Source organism: Triticum dicoccoides, chromosome 6A, assembly GCF_002162155.2.
Source record: "Triticum dicoccoides isolate Atlit2015 ecotype Zavitan chromosome 6A, WEW_v2.0, whole genome shotgun sequence".
NCBI lineage: Eukaryota > Viridiplantae > Streptophyta > Magnoliopsida > Poales > Poaceae > Triticum > Triticum dicoccoides.
In genome coordinates, this window is record NC_041390.1 from 622,109,161 (window position 1) to 622,130,786 (window position 21,626).

The window sequence follows — 21,626 nt, forward strand, 5'->3', positions numbered from 1 at the left end:
ACATTGCTGATCCCGGCGCCGACCACCCCCACCACCGCTAGATAGGCCATCCCCCGCCGAAAAAGAGAGAGGGTTCTGCCGCGGCATCCTCCACCCCGTTCCTGGGCGAGCTTTTCGGCGCTCCGGCCGCGCAGGGCGGGGTACCAGCGGCTGCGCGCCTACCACGCTCGCCAGGTGTTCGGAGATTTTTCCGCTCGGCGATGGACTCAGACGACGAGGAGGCGCTCGCGGCGCCGCTGGAGGAGGAAGCCGATGCCGGCGCCCAGGACGAAGAGCATCTCATGGTCGTCGCTGCCCTGGCCAGCCTGCTCATGAGCAATGCAAAGCCGCGGCGAGGTGGCTCGGCGCCGGGCCGGCTGAAGGCAAAGCAGAGGCATCAACTGGAAGGCTATTGCTTGCTCTACTCCGACTACTTCGCTGACGCTCCACTGCACGACGCAAAGTATTTCGGCGCCGTTATCGGATGAGCCGAAATCTCTTCCTCAGGATTGTGAATTCCATCCAGGAGGTCGACAGCTACTCCAAGTGCAAGAAGAATTGCACCGGCACACTTGGATTCACCTCACTCCGAAAGTGCATGACAACTATGAGGATGCTTGCATACAAAGCTCCCGGTGATTCAGTGGAAGACTATGGGCGCATGGTCGAGTCCACGATGATTGAGTGTTTCTACAAGTTCTGCAGGGCAGTGGTGGCAGTGTTTGAACTGCAATACTCGCGATCACCCAATGCGGAAGACACTGCTCGGATCCTAGCACAGAATGTAACAAGAGGATTTTTTGGGATGCTTGGAAGCATCAACTGCATGCATCGGAAATGGAAAAACTGTCCATTTGCTTGGCAAGGGATGTACAAAGGCGCCAAAGGCGGTTGCAGTGTGCTACTTGAGGCAGTGGCCACACACGACCTCTGGATTTTACACTCCTTCTTTGGTATGCCAGGAACTCACAATGACATATCAACGTACTGCAGTGCTCCCCTGTCATTGCCAAGCTTGTTGAAGGTCATTCTCCTCCGGTGAACTTCGAGGTCAATGGGCGACACTACAACGAGGGATACTACCTAGCAGATGACATCTATCCGATATGGTCCATATTTGTGAAGACTATCTCAAACCCTGTGCCAAGAGGAAAGAACTCCCACTTTGCGAAGGTTCAGGAGGCTTGCAGTAAGGATGTCGAGCAGGCATTTAGTGTGCTCTAACAATATCGATTTACTGTTGTCCGGTACCCCGCTCAGACCTGGTCGAAAGATCAAATGTGGGAGATCATGACTTGCTGTTTCATCTTGCACAACATGATTATTGAGAGCGAGCAGGAAGAGTCAGTGTTTGACACTGAACCATATTACAGACAGGATCCTCTTGCCCAAGTTGATCACCACCTATCGGCAATTTGAACTGCCTTCCTCAATATGTGTCAGGAGATCCGAGACCCACCGGTGCATCAACAACTGCAGCAGGATCTGGTGGAACACCTATGGAGGCTCAAGGGCAACAACGCCTAGCTCGACGTGTGATGAAATATGAGTTTTTATTTGTTGAACTACTTGTTCAACTATATAATTTGTATTGAACTATTTGATTTTCTGTGATGACTATGAGACAAAAATAGTTTCTGTTCAATTTGTGCTGAAGCACGCCGAAAACGGGCTGAAATTGGACAATTTGCATCAAAAATGGGCTGAAAAGTGGGCCAATTTACGCCGAAAGTGGACCGAAATCGGCACCTCGGGTGACCTGGGGCGGCGGCTAGGAACCCAATCATCCCCACGCCGATTTTTCAGTCAGCGCACCCCAGGGCGGCGCTATTTCAAGCCTCTGGAGGGCCGAACGGACGGAGATGCTCTGACATTCGAGCGCATAAAAAGATGGGTACAACAACGCCTGCCCTTAATGATCTAGTGGGTATGTAGTTTTGTGTGGTTTGCGTTTCCAACTTTGGAAGAGCTGCCCCTGATCAGCTTCACTGTATTGCTGCTGAAATTTGTGTGCCACTGTAATAGTACTTATGTGGTGGAATTTTTATCTATCTTCTCCTGGGTTGCAATTTGTCAGCCGATATATACGCAATACGCAATGAACTGATGATATTCTTGGGTGTGAAAATTTTGATTTGTGCTGAAGGAAATTTTGGTCTAGACTTTCTTGAATGCATTTTGGTGCAAAACACAAAAAAAAACCACACGGCCGGTGGCGCAGCTGCTACATTGTCGTCTCCGGCTTCGGCTCAGGCAAGGCTGCTCAAGGCATCTTTAATGCTGACCTTCAAACCTTTTGCAACTGTATGGACCGCGTTGTCCGAACCGCGGAAGCCATTCAACGCTGGCTTGTATTAGTCTGCAGTGCAGTCCGGACGTGTTTTCTCTCACACACCGAAGACAAACGTGATTTGCAGGAGTCTGGACCGCTCCCAAGCCAGTTTCTGACCGTCCTGGTCGACCCAAACCACCTACCCATCCTTCCCGCACTTTCCATCCCACATGTCGCGCCGCTTAGCGCGCCATGTTCATGCCGGATCAGAGCATGCAACGGCCGGCATTGATGTCGCGATTTGACCGAATGGAAAGGCGGCGCAGACGCACGCGACCTCTCTGGCGTGGCTGCTGCTTCAATGCAGAAGCCACGTCCCGAGATAGGTTTTACTGGAACTGGCATAGTGTTTTCCTGGAACTCGCAATGATTTTTGCTGGTGGATAGACGAGCCTTTCGTTGTGGCCGGCGTGACAGTGTGCTTTTTGCTGGATTCATTGATCTTTTTTGGTGCAACTAGCATGTGTTTTTGCTACGCCCGGGAACCATAGGACAAGTGTATAGGCCTCTAGTTTTATGTTTTGCCGGTTGTGGCTTTGAGTTCTCCTTTTATTTATCTCTTGATGAGTTCTTGTAACGTACTACATCTTTGTTCGACCATTTGATCCTCGGAATGTGGTGTACGGCGGCAGCCATTGATACGATCGATATGGAAGGCCAGAAAGAAAGCTTCAACAGACACAAAACCAAAACACGTACTACGTGTTGGACATGGACTCGGAACCAACTCACGTACCGGATCAATATGCACAATCAATTCAACCTAGACCCAACTACGGACGCAGACGGACTCCATCTACCCAGCCACCAGTACTACTACTATTTACACAACTCGATCAATCGCCGCCTATCCTGTACTACTACTCGCCTAAGTTTGATCCCAAGATCCGCGTCTTCTCCGGGCTGATCGATCTGCACCCCTGCCGGCCGGCCGGATGGACGGGAGCGACGGCAACGGCATCTGCTTCCCCTACGACGTCCTCCTCAACATCCTCGGTCGCCTCCAATGCCGCCCCCTCGCCAAGTCCAGGCGCGTCTGCCGAGCGTGGCGTGCCATAGTCGACGGCCACAAACTCCTCCTCCGGTATTTCTTCCCCCGGGGGCCCTTCCCCGGCATCTTTACAGACAACTACGGGACCGACAACGAGTCGTCCTTTTTTGCCCCGCCGGCGCCGCGCTCAGAGCGGCCACGCAGAGCTCGCGACGGCCCAGTCTTTCGGCGTCCGCAACGGCCTCCTTCTCCTCAAGAAGTTTCCACTCGATCTTTACGTCTGCAACCCGGCGACGACGCGTTATGCTTGCCTACCACGACCGTCAAGTGATTTTTCGCTCTTCAATGTGGGCATGTTCCTGGCCTTCGACCCGGCCGTGTCTCTGCACCATGAGGTGTTCCTACTGAGAGGAGAGATCCAACCGGACAAGGAAAAGGCAATCTCTATGTTAGTGCTCTCGTCACAGACTATGCAATGGGTGAGCCGGGAGTTTGAGCCGCGGCATTGCGCCCCTGGGAACCTCTACGACGCTGTGACTGCCCCGCATCCTAGTGATATGACAAGATGGAACTCAGCTGAACACTGGCAAGGGTCACTCTACGTGCATTGTTGGAATAACGTTGTTATGATCCTGCACAACTCAGAGGAGGCCAATGACATTGTTCCGCTACCAGGGAAAGCTTATAAAGATAAAGAATATGTATGTTTTACCACGCCACTAAGGAGGTCTGTCTTGGCAAGCTACGAGAAAGGGGTTCACTATGTGACATTTGAAAAATACGGAACTACATATATGGATATTGACCTAATTAGCTGATGGCCAGGTGGGGTGGATGCTAACACACAAGGCTGACCTTGGTCGTTTTGGTCGTCAAATAGATGCTTACTCTTACATGGAGACGAAACTACAGTGGGAGGCAGCCGACAGCAAGAAAGCTCTATTTAGTTTGTTCAAACCTCGTCACACCAATGGCCAGCCAATTTCTCTCCTTGAAGGATACACAAAATTCCAAGATCTGAAGAGAGCCAAAGATCTTGGGACACAAACTCTCATAGGCGCTTCGCTGGCGCCATATCGGACGTTGTCGGGGTAGGGAGACACTAGAGAGACATTATTCCAACACGACATCACCGTCACCACCTCGTTGATGTCATCAGGAAACAATACATGAGATGAAGAAAAACATAATGGGTGGATGGGTCCCCACTCCTCCTACCGCCGACGAGGCCGTCAAACGGGCAAGAGAAGTGGACTGATGCAGCGGCACAGGGGGAACTTGGTGGCGGCATATGCTACGTTGGACAGGGCAAGCCTACATTTGAGTGTGCGTAGTTTGGCAAAGCAAGCAAATAAGCAAAGGCCAACGTTGAGTTCCCTATAGACAAGGTATCTAAAATTAGCCTAAAATGTTTCCTTGCCAAACTTTTAGGTTTTGCAAAATTTTGAAGTCAAACCACTGAAAAAGGTTTTTCTAGAGACCTATAGGCGTGTCGGTGCTTGTAGTTAAAAAAAATTGTTTAGTTTTTTCTGTACAAAAAATAAGTTCAGAGATTGAAATGATGTCCATGTTAATGGCAAGATAAGTGGTGTCAGACTTGAACACGTACGGCCGCAGGTCGATCCGAATCAACTCGCAATTCAACCTAGAATTGACTACGGAGACACTCTCTATTTATGCAACTTCATCGATCGCCCTAGCCTTCGTCGCTCTCCATCGATCGATCGGCGCCTTCATCTCTCTCCATCGACCAGCGCCCTCTGCGAGTCCAACAGCGCCCGCCCGGCTCACCGGCCAGATGGACGGGACCGACGGCAACGGCATCTCCTTCCCTTACGACGTGCTCCTCGACATCCTCAGCCGTCTCCCCTGCCGCCCACTCGTTGAGTCCCGGCGCGTCTGCCGCACGTGGCGCGCCATTGTCGACGCCCACAAGCTCCTCCTCCCGCACTTCTTCCCCCGGGGCCCGTTCCCCGGCATCTTCACCACCAACTACGGATGCGCCAATAAATCCTCCTTCTTCGCCCCGTCCGCGCCCGTGCCCACGCGTTCAGAACAACTAGGTGGGGCTTACGACGGGGCTGTCTTCCGGCATCCTCTCTTTCGGCACAGCACCTTCTCCGTGCTCCACTGTTGCAACGGTCTCCTTCTCCTCAAGAACAGGTTAAAACATCATCTTTATGTGTGCAACCCGGCCACGGTGCGAATCGCTAGCCTGTCGCCATTGCCAGAGAAGGAAACGTGGCCATTTGTCGAGGGCATGTTCCTCGCCTTTGACCCGGCCGTGTCGCGGCACCATGAGGTTTTCCTCCTTCCAAAGGGAAAGATCCTACCAGAGGGAAGGACCCAGCCGCAAACTTGGGTCGAGGTTAATTTGGAGCAGCTGCACTTGCCTATGTTGTTTGAAGAAGAAAACCTATCTGAGGAAGACCAAGAGGAGATAGACATCACATATCATTTTGATTATGTAAGAGATTTTAATACAACACCACCATCAGATGTGATTTCTATATCGGTATTCTCGTCACAGACCAATCAATGGGTGAACCGGGAGTTTGTACCGGGGCATTACGCCCCTAGGAAACTCTATGACATGGTGACCGCGCCACACCCAAGTCGCGTCAAAATTTGGAAGTCGGCCGAGTACTGGCAGGGGTCGCTCTACGTACATTGCTGGAACCACATCCTTTTGATCCTACGCAACTCGAAGGGGGTGTACAACATGGCCCAATTACCAGGTAAAACTTGTATTGATGAACACACAAGTTGGTCAAAGTTGCTCGAGAGCTCTGTCGTAGCGAGTTACGAGAGAGGGGTTCACTATGCGGCGCACGACAAAATCCAACTAAGGGTATGGACACTCGTGGAATCAGAAGATGGTCAGGTGGAGTTTGTGCGCCTGGGCACCTGTACGACATGGTAACTGCTCCACACCCTAGTCATGTGGACATACGGTCCTGCATAACTCAGACTCAGAGGAGCATACGACTGTATTTTGCAGCGCAGCATGGATGCATTATTGGGTACTACCAGCCATGGAAATAGAACCGGTTGACCTTCCACGGAGTGAGCTGCTGGGCGGCTGCCGAGTAACCAAAATTTCTACATCGATCCCATCCCACCAATGGTACTTAGGTACGTAGTACGTGGAGGTTGACAGGACGAAAGATTACATGCACACATACAGCCATTGATATACAGTATTTCAGTTGCTACGCATCATCACCCTAACAATCAGACAAAACAGCGCGCGTACGCGTCTGCTTGCGGATGATGCATCCAGGTCCAGGTCTACTTGCAGGCTAGCCGCTTTAAAATACCTTCACTCATTCACATCAGTTACTAGCTCCAACTAAACAACGCCCGCAACCGCAATATAGCAGCTAGTGTGCATTGCTTTCCTTTTTTGCTTTTCCTTTCGGGTATGGGTAGCCAGCCAGCCCTAGTTAGTTGCCTGCTGGAGCCTGATCATCCAGGAGAGATCGATGCTAAGCTAGCTGCGACTGATTTCCCAAATATTTTTTCTAAATATAATAAGCCTGGATTATGCCCACTAGCAGTGCAATTAGAAGAAGAGGAGGAGAACAATGGCCATGCATGCATGAGAAGATTCTTTTTTTTCTCTACAGAAGAAAAAAAAATTCAAGAGGGGAAGGTGTGCACGTGTGCAGCGCAGGGCCACGCTGTCCAGCGCCAGTGGGTGAACGAACCACACTACTGCCACCACCCGTAGTTTGGTTTATTCCCCTGCGTACGCGTACGGAGCGGCAACGCGTAATCAAAATATAAATACACAAACAAAAGCGGCGAGAGAAGAAGATTCGCGCGAAAAGCCGCCAGCGGACAGGGGAGACGTAAAAGGGTGAGAGTGAGAAACGAAAAGAAAAAGAAAGAAAGGCGCCTTTTTCACCCGGGGGGCCGCACGAGGGGCGCGCGGCGGGGCGGGGCGGCCTCTCTGGCCCGACGCCGGCCACCGCGGGCTGTGATTACCCGTGCCGCCGACGGGTGGGGCCGGGAGAGGTCTGACGGCGACGTGGGTGTGCGGGTTGGGGGGGTTTGTGCGGCCATGATTGCATCTGCCTCACCACACGCACACGTGGGGATGGATAGCGCCATCTCATCTGCAGCCCCGCTCTGACCCAAATGCCCTCGGGTGTGTTCCCTTTGGGGGTAATTCTGATCGGTTGCCACTTGAGGTGAGTCGAGGTCAAAGAAGCAAATGCTTTTTTACCATTATCAACTCTTGTGCATTCTACTTTTGTGTTGTACACAACACCACCACCGAGGCTCCGAGAAAAATAAATAAAGAACGTTTTGATTGCCGAAAGTTTTCTTAATTTGGAGAAACGAAACATGTTGCTAAACAATTGTTTTCTGCGCGCGTACATGCGGGTTCTTTGGTTTGACAAAGTAAGTTGCTCCCATCTTGGTGGACCAAACTTATGGTCTAGCCAAGATTTGGCGGAGCGAAAATAAGATAAAACTTACTTTTCTTACCCTCTTCGTTCATAATTACTTGTCGTAGAAACGGATGTCCGTAGATGTATTTTTAGTTTTAGACACATCCGTTTCTATCCATTTCTGAAACAAGTAATTCGAGATGAAGGAAGTACTATCAACATAAGTTCTTTGACCAGGCGGACATCAACTTGAAAACAGGGACACACGCACCATGCGGCACGCATGGTAAGCTATCTAAACCTTTTTCTTTTGAGCGATGTAAGCTATCTGAACTTGATGGGAAAAAAATATACACATATTCTCCGTAGCATATTGTATGTGGACAAAACATTTCTTACAAAGACAATGAACAGTGTAGTACGCATAATGTACAACAGACTATAGTAACCGTTGCATGTCTAACAGGCCACACGAGCAACCGTGCAACATGTACAACATACTATAGAAGCAAACCATGCGGCATATATAATAGACCACGAGAGCAACCACACATCATGTACAAAGGACCACAAAAAGCGATCACATGACATGTGTAACGCGCTGCAAAAGTAAACATGCGGCGACGTGCGACCACCGAGTAACCACGCAACATGTGTACTGCAAAAGTAAACATGCGGCGACTTGCAACACGTATAACCAGACCATCGAGTAACCATGCAACATGTGTAACGAACTTCAAAATAATCGCGTCATGTGTATAAAAGTCATCGTGCATTTTCAAATTGTTTGACGCAACTAGTAATGGCGTACCTGCAATACACGTCGATATTTGGTAGGACATCAACTGCACGTTGTATTAGGCAGGATATTAGTTTCGCGTCAATTGCATGCCTAGCAACTATATAGTACCATTATGAACAATATTAATTACACGCTAAATATATTAAAGCATTTAATGCTGGAACAATCTAAATCATTGGATTGACATGATCTGACGACCGGCGTAAACAGAAGTTTTTAAACATCCTTTCGAAATGAGCTGTGGTAGTGCATGAGATCCTTCCTTTTTCAAACGATTCGACGTAGCTAGGTAACTAATACACGCCGATATTTGGTACGATATCAATTGCAGATTGTATTAGGTAGGATATTAGTCTCGCATCAATTGCATGCCCAGCGACTATATATATTTACGACATTAATTACACGCTAAATATATTAGTAAATGTGCTTTGGCAGTGCATAAAATCCTTCCTTTTCCATAAAGGAGGAGAAGAGAGAGTGGGAAAGCAGGCAGGGGGCAGGATGGTAATTCCGCGGGTGGAGGGCTAATGGCGTGTTTGACTCGAGCAGGAGGGGTATAAGAATCCCCTCCAGTCTAAAAAATTTCAATTAGTTTCATTCAGTAATCATCAGAGGCGAGTCGAGTCCCCTCCAGTCCCCAACCCCCTCCTCCTCGCCGCCGCCGTCGCGCTCGGATCCGGCCCCGCCTCCGCCCCGATCCCGCCGATCCATGCCGCCGCCGCAGCAGCTCGCCGCCTGATCCCGGGAGGCGGGAGGGAGGAGGGAGGAGCACCGCTCGTCCGGTCGGGGAGGCGTTCCCCTGCGCCGGTCGGGGCGGAGGGGAGATCCGCCCGATCCGCTGCTCCGGGGTCGCCTGCTTCGGCGGTGAGGAGCCCTGTGCCTTGCCTCGACTGCTCTTACTCTGCTCTTGCTTTTGATTTCGCTCTGGTCTCTGATTCGAATCTCCCTGCCCGTCCAGTTCGTCGGCTGCCGATCGATCCCGTTTCTTCGGTGGACTGACCCGATGGAGCGCGGGAGCGAGATGAGGCCCGTGCACAACAGCGTCGACACCGTCAACGCGGCCGCCGCCGCCATTGTCACCGCCGGGAGCCGCAGGCAGCCCACCGTGGAGCCGGTTCGTGCTTCCACCCCTGCCCGCTGTGTGAACTTTTGTTACCGTCCATGTTGCTGCCGCATCGTATGGTCTGGTCGGGTCGTTTAGCGGGCTTGCTCTGATCGTTATGCTGCTGCGGTAGAGTTCATGATTGTTTAGTAGATGCATCGTTTGTGTATGCATTTTCAAGTGAAATCGCTGGTTTGTGCTGCCTCTTTGAGTCATTTGCCTCGACGAGAGCTTAGTATGATGGTGCATCCTGTTATCACCCGGTCGCCAACTCACATGTGCTTGTGATTGCATAGATGTGCTGCCTGGTACCTGGTTGCTGTGTAATAGTAACTACTTAGGTGTAATAGGTACATGTTCTGTACAGCATCAGAGTTCAGTTGGGAAACACATGTTACAAAATACGGACTCCATGAGCGAGTTAGGACGGGGGATTAGTTACACAGGTTAGTTGTGCGCTTTGAAATATAGTTGCATTCTAGTACATCACTGCGGGCAGGTTTGCTTGCTTCACCTTCACTAAGTTGACTTGTAAACTTTGGATACATTGTTTAGCAATACATGGTGGTGGGCAAAACTGATAGGAAATCAAGTTTTGCACCTGCCTGTATTTTTTTGGGGAGATGTAATTCATGTTTTCTCTTCAGAAGATTATTTATACCGTGTGCCACTTTTGGCGTCGGATGAAACAAACTATCAGCACTGAATACTTGCATGGAATTAACGGGCATAGTTGAAACGGTCTGTTTGAATTCTTGAGAGGACCAGATGGGACAAAAATATTCTCTCTTAGCTGGTGATATGCCACCAGCTATTATTTCTGTTTTTAATCCCTGGCGTTAGTTACTCCCTTTTTTAATGCATGGCCTGCTGTTTAGGCATTCGTCCTGTTATGTTAGTTAGTCACAGTTTTTGTCTGTTCATGAAAAAAATTAAGGTAATGTGGTGCACCTATGATTGCTACTCTCCAGTACTTTTAGCTTGGACCACATGAAACAAACAGTATTCCTAGTGTCTGTTTTCTTATAATAGCAGCCGGCACTTGCTGATGTGAGATCCCTTGGTAGTGGAGCTATGATTTTAACCCTGTGGCTGTAAGTGGTGACTAATAACTACATAAAAGGAAACAAGTATGTGGTATCTATACGTTACAGTTGTGGCTGGAACTATGGTTTCTCCCTTGTTTACTGCTCCATCGGGCTGAGTGATCTGTTGTAATTTTGAGTGACTTGTATGATTTACTTCTACTATTTTTTTGGTTAGTTTCAGGCTAAGCAGCATGATGTTTCACTTTTCTATCTTTCATCACACTCATGACTGCTTTGATTTTTACAGTAATTGTGTAGCATAGTTCGTATATCGTCTTCTGGTTTCTTAGAGAAGTTGCATATTGTTGTTGATTATACTGAGGAGCCAAGGGAGACAATTTAGTATAGAATGTATATGTCTGAGAAAAGTGTACATGATCCTGATTATACATAGGCATTGAACTCTAAAGTTCATACTTTATTAATGTGCCTTGTTTATTTATGAACTTTTTATGCTGCCACATGCTATATCCTTTGTTTAAAGAAGACTGCATAATGACAGCTCTTTGTTTCTGTACTAATGAGTAGCAGTATTGTTCATTTGCAGAGAAGGAAATGGACTGATTGGTTGAGCGCATACTTCTGCTTTGGAGCTCAAAAGAATGACCGGCGCATCAGCCATGCGGTCCTTGTCCCAGAATCTGCGTCTCAGAGGATAGATGCACCGGCACCAGAAATTCCAAATCATCCACCTCCCCAGGTCTTCCCCTTTGTTGCACCTCCATCATCGCCCGCCTCTTTCCTCCAATCAGGATCTGCATCTATTATACAATCACCAATGGGCCCTCCATCTTTTTCGCCTCGCTCGCCAAACTCTCCGTCACCCACAGGTCCTCCATCCATCTTTGCTATTGGGCCATATGCACATGAGACACAGGTAGTCTCCCCTCCAATCTTCTCGGCCTTCACAACTGAACCTTCAACGGCTCCTTTCACTCCCCCACCAGAGTCTGTTCATCTGACAACCCCTTCCTCCCCTGAGGTGCCATATGCAAAGCTTCTGACTTCACTCAACAGCAGCAAGAATGGGGAAAGGGGTGAACTTCACTCATACCATATGTACCCTGAGAGCCCAATAGGGCGTCTCATATCTCCAAGCTCTGCTTGTTCTGGCACCTGCTCCCCATTCCCTGACCCTGAGTTGCAGACTTCCTCACAAAGCACTTTCCCCTCCTTCCCAGTTCGTGAGCCCCCAAAGATCCTGGATGGCGAGGGCATTGCTACACAGAAGTTGATACCTCGCCATATGAGGAATGGCGGCTCCCTTTTGGATGGCCACATTACAGCAGCTGTACCAGTCGTGGACTTCTCTGCAAGACTTCAAAACAATGATCATGCTATGGATCACCGGGTCTCATTCGAGCTGACAGTAGAGGATGTTGCCCGCTGCCTGGAGAAGAAGACCGCGATTTCTGGAGAATCTGCTGCATCATCTTTCCACCTTCCATCCAGCAACACGGGCGATCACTCCAGAGAATCCAATGAGACAAGGGCAGGGCTCTACGTCGATGAAACATACCATGACCTACCTGAGAAAGCACGGCGCTCCCTGTCCCTCCGTCTTGCCAAAGAGTTCAAGTTCAGCAATGTCGATGCCCCTCATGTGGAGGAGACGGGCGCGCTCGGGTCCGACTGGTGGGCGAACGAGAAGGTGGCCGCGATCACAACTGAGCCGAGGAAGAGCTGGTCCTTCCGTCCAGTGGCGCAGCCAGGGGTCAGCTAACCGCCGCACTGACCATAACCTTACAACAGGAAGATACAAGTTTCTTTTTGCTTCTTTTGCTCCTGCAATGCAAACAGGAAGACACCATCATCTCAACTGCAGGAGACGCCAAAACCTATGCAAACATTCAGGTTGTAGTGGCAAGTTAAAGGTTAGATTATAGTGGTAAGTAATTCAGTGTCCAGCTAATCATCATTCATATAAAGAAACCAAAGGTGGTGATGCAGATCCTGGAACCCTCCCTCCATGTGTTGTTGATGTTGTTGTTATTGTCGTCGTCATCGTTATAAAACCAAACCGCAAATACTTTTACCGTTGTAGCAGCGTGTGTTGTAATCCTGTTTTTAACTCACTTGCTAGTTGCTGTTGGACTGATGATGCTGTTTATGTACATAATAAACCTAGCCAGAATTGTAGAACTGTTCCTCTCGGCGGCATCGTCAGATGGAGCCATATTCTACCCTGATGCTCATCACAGATGACAAATTACTATTTTGTTGTTCATCTGTGTAGCTGGCTGATTGATTGGAGCCAGCATCAGAAATCACTACTGTGATGTTCATCGCATGAATCTTCTGTGCCTGTTGGTGTGAATATTGAAATTACAATGAGAATCATGTTATCATCCAGGCCGTGACTTGGTTGAACCATGTCGTCTCTGATGCCAATATTTTGCCTGGCACCATCCAAGGAATGCCACAGAGGTCGGCAATGGAGCTGATGTCAATATTTTGCGACGGTGGCGAGCAATTTGGCTCTTCAATCTAACTTTTTTGCGGTGTATAAGTTGTTCTGCTGCCCTTCGGAAGAACCCGAGTATATAGGACCAAAAAGACAGAAAGAAAAAGAGAGATCCTGAAAGGGGCCTTCCCCCTTGGAGAAGTCTGCAAATCTCTAGCCGGAAGCTACTACTGTCTGACGCATGAGATGAGCCACCAGAGATCATCTGGAGATCACGAGACAGTTTAGTAAATAGACGGGCAATAATCGTAGTAATAACTAAATATCATGACCCCGAAGATTCGTCAAGGGGTGCCGTTACACCACAACATCAGTCTCAGCAAGTTAAAAGGAGAGGGGAAAAAATCCATGTATTCGAAGAAGCAAACAACAATGGCGGTAGCAGCAACAACAACAACAAAAATATGCGGATGACGACGAGTTCGGTTTTCGTCTCGTCCCGTCGTACTAATACGGGGGACAATTTTGATCATCATATCAATCTTGGGTCTAATTCAGAAAAAAATATGGAGGTGAACTTGTACGATTGATTAGTGTAGGCCAACCGGCCGGCCAGGTGGCAACAAGATTAGGTTAGGTGGCAGCAAGCTTCATTGTGGAGCCTTAATCATGTGGTGATATTTTTTTCTCTTCTTCCTCCTGGTGGGCCCAACAACTCAGCATCGACCAATCCACATCCGGCTGAAAGCCAGCCGGCGCAGCAGGAAGCAGGAAATATCACAGCACTGCCCCCCTCCCTCTCCATGATGAACAAGGTGAAGTTTAAGGAGAAGCAACAGGACACGATTAGTTTTAAGGTGATGATCATTAATCGAGGACAGGAACATGGGGGTGCATGGCTGAGGGTTCAGACAAGCGACGGATAACGTTGATCGGGCACCAAACCAACCCAAATCACATCCCACCACCCTCCACATCAGCAATCAATAATCTAATCCAGCTCCCTCCTCTGCCTTCGCCGTCGCGCCACCCCCGGTGAACGCGTGCACACCTCCATCTCCATCTCCGTCCCCATCGCCATCGCCGTCGCCGTCTCAGGGCCCGGCGGTGTTCTCGCGATCTCCTCCGGTCAATCATTGTGAGGTCTACATTAGTAGCAGACTAGCAGTGATACCAAAAGTTACCTCACTGGTAATATAGAATGGTATCCAAGCCAGGCAGTTACTTCTATGTCTAATTAACCTGTTAATTTTGTGCCAGCAAATGTGAAAGTGACCTCACTAATTACCCCTAATCATTCTCTACCACCAAGTCAAGAGCAAGTCTTTTTGTACCAGGATAATTATTTTTTTCAGTTTTGCTAAAGCACATCTAGATGTGCCATAAGTATTGCACATCTAAGTCCTATGTCATTGATCTTACGTCGAGATTCGTGTGGATATTTTCCTTTTTCTTTTCTCTTTTCTCTTTATGCTTGATTCACTCATTTAGATGTGCAATAACTAGAGCACATCTAGATGTGCCCTAGACACACCCTTATTTTTTCACCTCTCCTTTTCATGCACCATTGTCCAATCAAAATCAACCTCTCCAAACCAAAAAGAGTGATGCAAAAAATGTACTTCCCCGTCCCATAATATAAGAACATTTTTGACACTACAATAGCGTAAAAAACGTTCTTATATTATGGGACGGAGGGAGTACTGTACTATTCCCGGCGCCACAAAAATCCAAGGCCGGTCCACCTCCATGGCAAATTCTCAACAGCATCCATCGCCATTAATCATGGACGTGCATGTGAGGATGCGGTGAGAGCACCGGGACAGAGTTGGTCCGGCTCCACAGGAGCCAGCCACATTTTCTCTGTTTCTGGAAATACAGAAAATATTTTCCTCATTTGGTTGCAGACATCCCATCGACTGGTGGGGGGAGCCGCAGGAAAATAATATCCATGGCGGGCAATCTACTAGGAGGCCATGTGGAGCTCGTCAAGTGGTCAATGGCCCGTTGCCAAGTGTTCCATTGTTAACCTCTTCTGGTGCCAAGTAGTTTCCCCACGAGCTCCACGAGCAGACCAGCTCCTCCATCCTCCTCCTTCTCCTCCTCAGCGTGTTCTCGGGGATACCTCCATCCATGGAGATGGAGGCTTCTAGCTGACGAGGCTGGTGGCTTCCGGATTGGTACGTACGTGCTGTTGGTGCATGCATGATTGCCGCTTGCGCCCCCACCATTAGTTGGTTGGAGCTCGCTCCGGTTCTTGTCCAGCTCTGTTTTCGCGAGCCGGTGGTTGCAGATCTTAGCTCCTGTTCATAGCTTGCTAGGCCACAGATTGCAGATTTCTTTCTAGGTGGAGGATTAGTTAGGTCGCTCGCTGTTCTTGAATCGAATCTGGAGGAGAGGAGAGGAGATTCTTGCAGATTCAGTAGTGTAGAGGAGAAGCAGAGATTTGAATCTTGAGGGTGGGGGCAAGCAATGGCGATGGAGCCGACGGTGAAGGTGGCGCTGGGGACGGCGGCGTTCGGCATCTTCTGGGTGCTGGCGGTGTTCCCGGCGGTGCCCTTCCTGCCCATCGGCCGCACGGCGGGGTCGCTGCTGGGGGCCATGCTCATGGTGCTCCTCAACGTCATCACCGCCGACGAGGCCTACGCCGCGGTGGACCTGCCCATCCTCGGCCTGCTCTTCGGCACCATGGTCGTCAGCGTCTACCTGGAGCGCGCCGACATGTTCCGCCACCTGGGACGCGCGCTCTCGTGGCGGAGCCAGGGCGGCAAGGACCTGCTCCTCCGCACCTGCGCCGTCTCCGCGCTCGCCTCCGCGCTCTTCACCAACGACACCTGCTGCGTCGTCCTCACCGAGTTCATCCTCAAGATCGCCCGCCAGAACAACCTCCCGCCCAAGCCGTTTCTCCTCGCGCTCGCCTCCTCGGCCAACATCGGCTCCGCGGCCACCCCCATCGGCAACCCGCAGAACCTCGTCATCGCCGTGCAGAGCGGCATCTCCTTCGGCGACTTCGTCTTCGGCATCCTGCCGGCCACCCTCGTCGGCGTCGTCGTCAACGCCGCCATCCTCCTCTGCCTCTACTGGCGGGAGCTGTCGGACGAGAAGTGCGTCGACGTGTCCCACGACGCGCTCCCCGCCGAGGTCGTCGACGAGGACGACGTCACCTCGCACCGCTTCTCGCCGGCCACCATGTCCCACCCGCGCCGCGGCCGCCTCCCCGACGGCTCTGTCCTTCCCGACGCGGCCGGCTGCGACGCGCACTGCTCATGCGAGCCGGTGAAGCCTGGCTCCGTCAACGGCGACGTCGCCAAGGCGGCGCCCGACGGCGTCGGGATCCACCAGAGGCGTGGCTCTGCCGCCAGAGTGACGGCCAAGGAGGGGGATGGGTACTGCTGCTTCAACTCGACGGAGGAGAAGGAGGCGGCCATGGACGAGGAGTGGAAGAACAGGCTGTGGAAGACGTGCGTGTACGCCATCACCTTCGGCATGCTCGTGGCGCTGCTGCTTGGCCTCAACATGTCCTGGAGCGCCATTACCGCCGCCCTGGCGCTCATCGTGCTCGACTTCAAGGACGCCCGCCCCTGCCTCGAGAAGGTAACTGTCTCTCTGCCTGTCTGTCTGCAGTTAACTGAACCAACAACTTGTCTGCGAAATGAATTCACCAGTTCCCATCTTGAATGAAACTTTTGTTGACAACTGAAATAATTCAAATGGTTTGGTCGAATTTAACACCTGTTTGCACAAAAATAGATTACCGTTCGAGATTGATTGTTCACAGCAAACTTCTACAGTCACCGTGAAGCAACAGGCGTCTGTCAGTCGTCTGTCTACAGTTAAACTGAACCAGCAAGTCTGCAAAATGAATTTACCAATTCCCATTTTTGAATGAAATTTTTGTTTACGAATTGGAATAATTCAAATTGTTTGATCGGATTTTACACCTGCTCACACCAAATTGGATTGGCCAGTGTGTTCTTTCTGAAACTAAAACTCACACCAGAATTACTTACTACTGTGCATCCCAATCGTTGTTGCTTACTGTGGTGCTGCTGAAAAACAAATTTCAGGTCTCCTACCCACTGCTGCTCTTCTTCTGTGGGATGTTCATCACGGTGGATGGCTTCAACAAGACCGGCATTCCGAGCACGTTCTGGGAGTTCATGGAGCCCTACGCGCGGATCGACACGCCCACCGGGGTGGTCATCCTCGCCCTGGTCATCCTTCTCCTCTCTAATGTCGCGTCGAATGTCCCGACCGGTTAGTTCCTCTCCCCCTCCCCCCCTCATTGCGGAATACATGCTCCATTTATCACAATATATGAAAATTAGAGTGAATTTCGTCTATTTTTGTGCAAATTTCATATATGCTTCCAAACTGTGATTAATCAGACAGCAGTAAGCAGGGTCACCAAACAATGGCACGATTCATTTTTGGATCAGCCGTGCAATAATTTCTGAATGTGTTAGATGCTAGCCAGGCTGTGAGGTCCCAACTTCTATCAGATCGGCCAATCATTCATTCTACTAAAGAACAAGAGATCCAGCTGAACATGCCAAATCCCCTGCACCACAAACATACTACTGACAGACTCTGCATTGGTTTTGTGCTTTGTTGCAGTCCTGCTGCTCGGCGCACGGGTGGCGGCCTCGGCGGCGGCGATCTCCCCGGCGGCGGAGACCAACGCGTGGCTGATCCTGGCGTGGGTGAGCACGGTGGCCGGCAACCTGTCGCTGCTGGGGTCGGCGGCGAACCTGATCGTGTGCGAGCAGGCGCGCCGGTCCCAGCAGTTTGGCTACACCCTCTCCTTCTTCAGCCACCTCCAGTTCGGCTTCCCGGCGACGCTCATCGTCACCGGCATCGGCCTGCTGCTCATCAAGAGCAACTGAACAAGAGAGATCATGATTATCACCAACACAGCAGCAGAAGAAGATATGATTCATATGGATATATAGGCATGTAAATTTTTAAAATTGTGAATGTTGGGCCGTCATTTGTGGCCTGTGGGGTAAGTCTTGTGCCACAAAGAAGCTGGGAGGCCCCCGAGCACGGATGATGCAATTCATGGTGGTGCTCGGAGGCTTTTTGGGTTGTACATTCTATATATATTGAAAAAGAGGAGGAAGAAGAAGAAGATGTACATGAGTAGCAGATGTCTCAGTCAAGCAAGTAAAAGGAGGTGTATATTTGTTCAGTATTCACGATGAATTGGATGGTACACATTGCAATCTGTTGACCGATCAACCAAGTGGGAAAAGATAATGCATGCATCCAGCTTGACATGTGGCCCCTGTCTCCACATGCCATCCTCGTAGGCACAATGCATTCCATGTGCAACATTGGTCCATCTTCACTAGTCCTGGCCATGGGCAGCCCGGCCCGAACAGCCCGACCTGACCCGGCCCAAAAAAGCCCGGCCCGGTCTTGCCCATGGGCCAGGTCCGGGCCTAGGTTTTGAGACCGAAGGCCGGGCTGAGCTGGGCCCGGGCCCACCATATTTGCTGTTTTACGAAGAGGTCCAGCGGGCTTTTGCAGTGGAGGGTCGGGCTCAGGCCCGACCCGGCGGATGGCCAGGTATAATCTTCACCATGCTTGTTTTTCCTTAAAGAGAGTTACGTGTTGTGGGCCATATCACCAACCTTAAAAAAAATTAGAAAAGGAGGATTGCCCCCGGCAGACCATGATGATGGTATGGTAGTTTAGTCGCGGGGTGAGCATCGATGTAGCATGGGCCGTAAGGGAATGCGACGGAGACACCATGAACATGCTCTCCAATTGTGCTTCGTATTGCTAGATCAAGCTTTGGTGTCCAAACTATGATGGCTTAAGCTATTTTCGTGTATGATATTATGTACTAGTAGATGCTAGTGTTTTTATTCCAGTTTCTCTGTTTTTCAGTTTAATGTAGTCGAGGTCTGCTGGTCACTTCTCCCATTTTATGTGGTAGATGCTAGTGTTTTTACTCCATGAACATACTTTCCTTCTCTCGTTTGCATGTTGCACTATCTTATCTAACGCAGCGAGGATGTCCATGCAAATCTTTTAGTACTAGCTATGCGAAGTACTACTAATTAATAATTAGCCAGGACTAAATATATAAGTTCTTAGATCCTCTCTCAAGTATGCATAGATCATCCATCTGCTTTTCGTGTGCATCCAGCTGATAAACAGGCTGGTAATTAAAAGAAACAAGAATTCATTATATATCTCTGATCCATCAACCGTGCTCGATCCAACACGTAGCTCATCATCCATAGCAAAGTCGCAACATATTCGAGGATACGTACTACATAGGCTCTACCTTCATCACGCTTCTTCTTCCCTTCCAAGGAGTTACACACTATGGGCCAGATCATGATCAATAACGATTGTAATAATACCTTCTATTATAGCGTAGTTTAGTTGCCGGAAGCGCATCCACATAGCATGGGCGATAAGGGAACGCGGCATGGGCGCCAGAAGGACCCATACCACGCACGAGACGATCTCCTAAATGTTGTATCCTTGAGGTCTTGAAATGGTATGCCATGATGTGGCCGAGGATCGCATTGCGTAGGAGCACCACATCCTTGTGCGGATGTAATCCCAAGACCCTATAGTTATGCTCAGACTCCTCGTCCTTGAAGTGGATGGCACTTTCATCGAGGTCAATGAAGTTGTCCTCGCCTGAGTCCCAGTAGTACTTAGAATCATCCTCACTATTGGATTTGTCTTCTTCGTCGATGTCGATGGGAAAGTCTTCCGGCTCGTACTCAGAGCCCTCTTCGCTTTTGATTTCACCATCTTCATTTTCATGTGCATCCCAACTATGATTGTGACCATCGTCATCAACATCGTTGGTTGTGCCATTGAAGTCATCCTCCTCATGGATGCATTCTTCTTCATCGTCATCACCGTCACCATCGATGTCATCGGTCATGTCGCTCTGGTCAGCATCCTCATCATATATGATTTCCTTCGTGTTACAAGCTTCGAACAAGCTGACTAATGTATTCTTTTCGACCACATCCCACAACACTCTAGGCTCCCTCTGCTCTTGTATTTTAACTTCATACAGACTAAGGTCTGCCTCATGTGCTAGCATCCAGCGCACCTGGCCATCGACTAATTCCGTCAATGTCCATACCTGTAGGATGAATTTGTCAAGCGCCACATAGTGAACCCCGCTCTCGTAGTTCGCTACCACGGCCCTGTCGAGCAGCTTGGAATACCCTAGATACTGGTTTTCATCGTAAGCTTTCCCCGGAAGTTGAGCCATGTCATACGTCCCATCCGAAATGTGCAGGATCATGATGATGTTGTTCTGACAATGTACATAGTATTAGAGTATATATTCGGTTTGTATATTTGGTAGTTCAAATTGTAATCTATCTCTACTATCCTTGGCCCCCAAGTTTTGTATCTTATATAAACAACCCTTTGAGGCCCTAATACATATTCAGAATTCAATAATCTTCATGGTATCCGTCGCCTAGGTTATCTTCTCCACATGGCCTCTCCGCCGGCCCCTCCACCTCTTCCGGCGCGGCCTCTCTTTACCGCGGCCGAGTTCAACGCCGCCAGATCGCCATCTGCCTCTTCTTCCTTCTTCAACCCTAGTTCCCTTACCCACCACCAATATGCCTTTCACACCACCACCAAGTCTTCGGCGCCAGCTCCATCCACTTCGTCGTCGGCCCCTGTCCAGCCGCCTCTAGGCTGGCGCCCGAGCCCTAACTACCGCGGCAAGAATCCCGTCTACCGGCCGCCCCAGCCTCGCTCCGCCAGCTCCTCGGCGTCATCATCATCATCGTCTACACCGGCATCTACTCCAACGGCATGGCACCAGCAGCAAGATCCCTGGACCGGGCTGGTTCAGGCGTGGCCCATGCCTTGGTCTGCTCCGTCTCCTTACGGCGCTCCTCCAGCATACACGGGCGCCTGGAGTCCGGGCCATCGTCCTGCCACCGGCTCCCCTGATCTCCTCGGACCCCGACCGCCGGCTCACGTCTACACCGCCACTACTACACCGACCACGCCCGGCGCCCCCGTGCTTCCGCCTGACTACGCCCTGGTTCCCTATGCGCCTGGTGCTCCTTCGGCTCCGTCACCGTACGCATACGGGCAGCATGCACCAATGAACATGCCTGCTCCCTCTCCTACGACCACATCGCCGAGCTGGGATCAGGCTGCTTTCATCGCCGCCATGAACAATTTCACCCTCAACAACGAAGGTACGGATTGGATTTTCGATTCTGGTGCATCTACGCATATGTCTTCAACTATGAATTTTTTGTCAGCTTGTTTCCCTTCTTCTTTTTCTTCCATTACCATCGGTGATGGTTCTACTATTCCTGTCTCTTGCACCGGTGATTCTTACATCCCCTATTCTTCTAACAATTTTCTTTTACGCAATATTCTTGTAGTCCCATCCTTAATTACTAATCTTATCTCCGTTCGTCAGTTTACCATCGATAATCAAGTTATTGTGGCCTTTGACCCCTTTGGTTTATCTGTGAAGAATCTGACAACGGGGGAGGTTCTAGCTC

At 50.1% G+C, this 21,626-nt stretch overlaps 2 protein-coding genes across 2 annotated transcripts; both read left to right on the forward strand.

The window, feature by feature from the left end:
* The first annotated feature begins 9,113 nt into the window (after window positions 1–9,113).
* LOC119318591 lies at window positions 9,114–12,924 on the forward strand. The gene is made up of 3 exons (XM_037593171.1): window positions 9,114–9,371; window positions 9,466–9,621; window positions 11,245–12,924. The coding sequence occupies exons 2-3, from the start codon at window positions 9,511–9,513 to the stop codon at window positions 12,418–12,420; spliced, it is 1,287 nt and encodes a 428-aa protein (XP_037449068.1). The 5' UTR covers window positions 9,114–9,371; window positions 9,466–9,510; the 3' UTR covers window positions 12,421–12,924.
* A 2,145-nt stretch (window positions 12,925–15,069) lies between these two features.
* LOC119318592 (silicon efflux transporter LSI2-like) lies at window positions 15,070–18,328 on the forward strand. Its single transcript, XM_037593172.1, has 3 exons — window positions 15,070–16,695; window positions 17,169–17,358; window positions 17,719–18,328. The coding sequence occupies exons 1-3, from the start codon at window positions 15,574–15,576 to the stop codon at window positions 17,985–17,987; spliced, it is 1,581 nt and encodes a 526-aa protein (XP_037449069.1). The 5' UTR covers window positions 15,070–15,573; the 3' UTR covers window positions 17,988–18,328.
* Window positions 18,329–21,626: the final 3,298 nt, after the last annotated feature.